The 5,351-nt window shown below is 34.4% G+C and overlaps 1 protein-coding gene across 1 annotated transcript; it reads right to left on the bottom strand.

Moving 5' to 3' along the window:
* Window positions 1–220: 220 nt before the first annotated feature.
* LOC132177568 (uncharacterized) lies at window positions 221–568 on the bottom strand. The gene has a single exon (XM_059589979.1). The coding sequence runs from the start codon at window positions 566–568 to the stop codon at window positions 221–223; it is 348 nt and encodes a 115-aa protein (XP_059445962.1).
* Between the last annotated feature and the right edge of the window lie 4,783 nt (window positions 569–5,351).

Consider the following 5,351-nt stretch of genomic DNA (forward strand, 5'->3'; position numbering starts at 1 on the left):
TCACAGTGCTCGCCAAATGCCAAACAACGATAATGTAAAAGATCCCCACAAGGTAAAAGATCCATAGTACATACACTATGAACACGACGACAGCAAATGCAAAATTGGTTGACGCGTACCGAAGCAAAGTTGATGATAGATTGATGATCAAAAGTGCTCCCACTATGGAGTAAGCGAGGAAGACGATGAAAGTACACGTGAAGGTGAGCATAAGCCGCTTCTAGACCTTTGGAACAATGCTCATGAGCTTCTTGAAAGTTACTTCCCGGCCTGTGTAAATGCATGCAATCGTGTAAACCACGGCGGAGGTGGAGTAAAGGGAGAAGATGAAGAGGACGGTGACGTATGCAAAATCGAAGAGGCCACTAGTGATCAAGAAGTTGTGAATGATCATTGATAAGAGGAGATCTGATACTTCAATATGAGCCAAGATGATGAAAGATAGAGGGAGGATTAGTGTCAGGGTGATCTGGCTGAAGATCTTTCTCCATGAGAAAATGATCTTGCAGGCCTCTTGGCAGATGCCAAAGAGGCTAAGAAATTGCATATCTTCTTGTTTCCTATCCATGAATATTCCTTTCTTGTTGGAAAGATGGGGGTTGAAGATGGTGGAGAATATATATGGAATGGAGGAGAAGAAATGGGGTGCAAGTCAGACTTTTATGTTAATTGAAGAACAATAAACAGGTATATATATATATATTAAGTGGTGAAGACCCGTTGTTCCTAAAAGAGGTGCGCCTCAGCATAAATTGTCTCCTTCAATGAATTGAATATATATTCGTCGAAAAATATCTCCTATAAGTGAACACCGTAACAAGTTTTTTTTTGAAAAATTGAGTATTCTCATTGATAAGATAATAGAAAGTGGAACATCAAGGCTCCACTAACAATCACAAGGTAGAGCTAATTGCTCAATCAAAACGATATCCCTAATACAATTTGGAGTTGTATAACTCTATATTCTATCATTGACATCTGTTATAGCTGCTTTCGCCAGCCGGTGTCCCGCCTCATTTGCTTCTCGAAATACAAAACTGCATCTCCATCTTGGAAAAGATAATATCTCTGAACTGTAGTAGTACTCATGCTTAATTATGACTTAAGGAGACAAGTGTCCCTTCGATTAGTGTAAAATTACTGCAAAAATTATCTCCACCTACTCCTATATATATATATAGAACATAAGTTAATACATCTATACATAGTTGAATGTCGCTTCAACTAGTGTAAATATGAACAGGCAGAGAAAAAAGAAACAAAATGAAAGTTGACATGATTTAGATAAGATTTGTTACCTTAAACAAATGAAGTTTTTGTTCGGTTACATAGAGGCAAAACTACAAACTACGAACTATATATATATATATATATATATATATATATATATATATATTCACGTTAATATTTTCTGCATCTTTTTTCCATCTCATCCTACAAATTTAATATATCAATCATTAGATTTGTGGACTTATGCGAACCCCACACAAATTCAATGATGAATTCATCTATTTACTATGGAGATGGTTAAAAATATAATGAACTCTATCATTTCTTAATAAAAAATAAGACAAAAGAAAAAACTTAACTCTTACACAACTTTTGTACAATTGGGCTGATATGGAGTGTTCATAAACCATTTGATCAAAATTTATTAAAAAAAAAAAATCCATAAATCCAATGATTTATGGGCACTCTATATCAACCAAGTTGTACAAGAGTTGTATAAAAATTAGATTTTTAGATTTACTCAAAAAATAAATATTGTGGTTGTTGTTTGGTTTACGGCTTTTAGTATAAATTTTGGACTAATGTGTCTATCAATTAGCAGAGGAGCATTAATATCAAATTTTAAGTGTGATAGGTTTACAGCATTCACATCCAGCTCAACAAAGTATTTTGTTGAGTTATATTGGTTAAAAACACTCTACATCTGACTCAACAAAGTAATTACCAAACGTTTGTTGAGTAGCTACAACACTGTAGCTCAACAATGCATATCTGATAATAATAAAAAAAATGAAAAAAAAATTCACTTTACCCTCCTGAAGTTTCAAAAGTTTTTCAATTCGAACCTCAATGTTTAAAAATTGGCAATAGACCCTCTTAAAGTTTCAAAAATTTTCAATTCAGACCCTCTGTTACTAATTTCTGTCTAATTGGACAAAAATCATCCCACGTGCTTCTCACGTGGGATTTTGATGCTCTCTATTCCAATTTTGCATTTTTGCCCTTATTAAAACCTATAAAATTATGTAATTACCCTCATTAAAACTTATAAAATTGAGAATAATTTCAAAATTTGAGGTTTTCTTTGCATCTTTATTGAGCAAATTATATTCTAATCGCAAGATATATATATTATCACACTACACTATATTAGCAGCTCATTTTTTTGTTTTTTTTGTTTTTAACATGTCCGCATAAGGGAAGAAGTGAGGAGGATTTAAATTAGTTGAGACGTAATTCCTAAACTACCCTTTAAAGACAACAACTCATCTTCTTAGGAGTAATTATAACAACATTTCTCAAGACGTGCCATGATATGCTCTGCTTTTGGAGTTTGGAACATAAGAGAATATGGGCCACTTTCGCACACATAAAATATCAAATGTGAGATTCAATTCAATATGTTGCGGATGCATGAAAAACATAGAAAATGAAGAACAGAGTATGCGAGCACAGAAAGTATTCTTTGGTTGAATCACCAGAATTTTGTATTAATGAATAAAAAATTTACAGAAGAGTATTTATACAAAAGACTTTGCTGTAAAAAATACACTAAACTAGTAATAAACTTCTCCACTAAGTTTCAGCTAATCTAACACATGTTTAATCCTAATCCAGCACATGTTTCATGTGTGTTCCAATACAGCTCATGCCAGCTAATTTAACACATGTTTCATGTGGATTCCAATACCACCCCCCCCAATAAAGATGAACAATGTATATTAATAATGTTCATCTTGGATAGAAGTGTTTGAAAAACATCATAACCAAGAGCCTTAGTGAACAAATCAGCTAGTTGATTAGTAGAAGAAACATGAAGTGTTCGAACTAAGCCAAGTTAGATCTTTTCTCGCACAACATGGCAATCGATTTCAATATGTTTAGTCCTCTCGTGGTAAACAGGATTAGCAGCTATATGAAGAGCGGTTTTACTGTCACAGAATAAAAGAGCAGCTTGAGGATGGGGAATCTGAAAATCCTTAAGCAAATGAAGCAACCAAGTTAACTCACAACAAGCAGCTGCCACAGAACAATATTCGGCTTCAGCTGATGATCTGGAAATTGTGGTTTGCTTCTTAGACTTCCAAGAGATTAATGAATCTCCTAAGAAAACACAAAAATCAGATACTGATCTTCTGGTGTCTGGACAACCAGCCCAATCAGAGTCACAAAAAACCTTTAAATGAAGAGCGGAAGATGCTAGAAAGAAAATCCCTTGGCCAGGAGCTGCTTTGATGTATCTAAGAATTCTATATGCAGCATCAAGGTGAGGCTGCCGAGGAGCTTGCATAAACTGACTCAAAGTGTGGACTAAATATGTTAAATCAGGCCTAGTGATTGTGAGATATAGCAGCCTGCCAATTAACCTTCGATACATTGTGAGATCATCAAGTAAGGCTCCATCCATAGTAGAAAACTTGGTATTAGATTCTATAGGAAATTTGGAAGGCTTTGCAACTAAATGACCAGCATCACTGAGAATATCTAGAGCAAATTTTCTTTGACATAGTGAAATCCCTTGAGAATTTCGAGCAGTCTCTTGAGAATTTCGAGCAATCTCCAACCCAAGAAAAAACTTCAAAGGACCCAACTCTTTCAACTTAAACTGAGTGTTCAAAAACACAATCAAATCTGCTATAGCTTGATTATCATTGCTAGCTAGAACTATGTCATCAACATAAACTAAGAGGGCCATAAAAGAAGAACCTTTGGACATAGTAAACAATGAATAGTCTGCTTTGGATTGAATGAACCTGTGAGCAAGCAGAGTTAAGGAAAATTTGCTAAACCATTGTCTAGAGGCCTGTTTTAGACCATATAAAGACTTGTTCAAACGACAAACCCTATTGTCTCCCTTGGTGCCAAAGCCAAGAGGAGGTTTCATGAACACTTCTTCATCTAGATTTCCATGCAAAAATGCATTGTTTACTTCTAGTTGATGAAGCTCCCGGTTATTGATTGCTGCCAATGCAAGTAAACACCTGACTGTGGTGAGTTTAGCCATTGAAGAGAATGTTTCAAAGTAGTCTAAGCCTTCACATTGAGTGAATCCTTTGGCTACAAGCCTTGCTTTGTACCTTTCAACTGACCCATCTACTTTGTGCTTCACCTTGTATACCCATTTATAGCCAATAGCAACTTTGTTAGGAGGTAAAGACATAAGAGTCCATGTATTATTATCTTCAAGAACTTTGATTTCAGCTTGCATTGCTTCACGCCAACATGCATGCTGAACAATTTGGTGATAGTATTGTAGCTCAACATGTGTTGAAATCGAAAGAAGATAATGTTTATAAGAAGGGGACAGTTTATCATATGAAATGACAGATGAGAGATTATAAGGAATACCTGAATCCATTGGATGAATGCTTTGAGGTGATAAGGATGAAGTAGTTGCCATTTGACAATGAAAATGTTGTAAGTAACTAGGCTTATGTTTAATCCTAGATGATTTTCTAATGGGAATACTAGGAACATGTGTAGTACGAACAAAATCCAAATGTGTTTCATGATTATTGGGATCAGAAACATCATTAGAAATAGAAGGAACAAGATTATTAACAATATCAGTAAAATGATTTGGAATAGAAATAGAATTATCATTATAATCTGGAATAGGATTTGGAAGAACAGTGTTATGATGGATAATATGAGAGAGTTTAAAATTTGGATGATAAGGAAAAACACTTTCATGAAATATAACATCACGAGAAATAAAAATTGTTTTAGTGGACAAATCAAACAATTTATATCCTTTGATGTTATATGGATATCCAATGAAAACACATGGTTTTGCTCTTGAATCAAACTTAGATCAATTTCTAGTGAGAGTTGAAGCAAAACACAAACAACCAAATATTCGAAGATGAGAATAATTTGGAGGAGTTGAAAACAGACACTCATAGGGTGTTTTGTTAGACAAAATAGGAGTATGAATTCTGTTGATTATATGAACAGCTAAAAGAATACATTCACCCCAAAAAATGAGTGGCAGATTAGCTTGAAATCTTAAAGCTTGTGCTACATTTAACAAGTGTTGATGTTTTCTTTCAACTATTGAGTTTTGTTGAGGTGTCTCAACACAACTCAATTGATGAATGATGCCTTTGGATTGGTAAAAA

The sequence above is a fragment of the Corylus avellana genome, chromosome ca1 (genome assembly GCF_901000735.1).
Source record: "Corylus avellana chromosome ca1, CavTom2PMs-1.0".
Taxonomy (NCBI): domain Eukaryota; kingdom Viridiplantae; phylum Streptophyta; class Magnoliopsida; order Fagales; family Betulaceae; genus Corylus; species Corylus avellana.

Bases quoted from the DNA above. Each gene is read 5' to 3' on its own strand.
- LOC132177568 (XM_059589979.1), bottom strand. From the start codon at position 568: ATGGATAGGAAACAAGAAGATATGCAATTTCTTAGCCTCTTTGGCATC.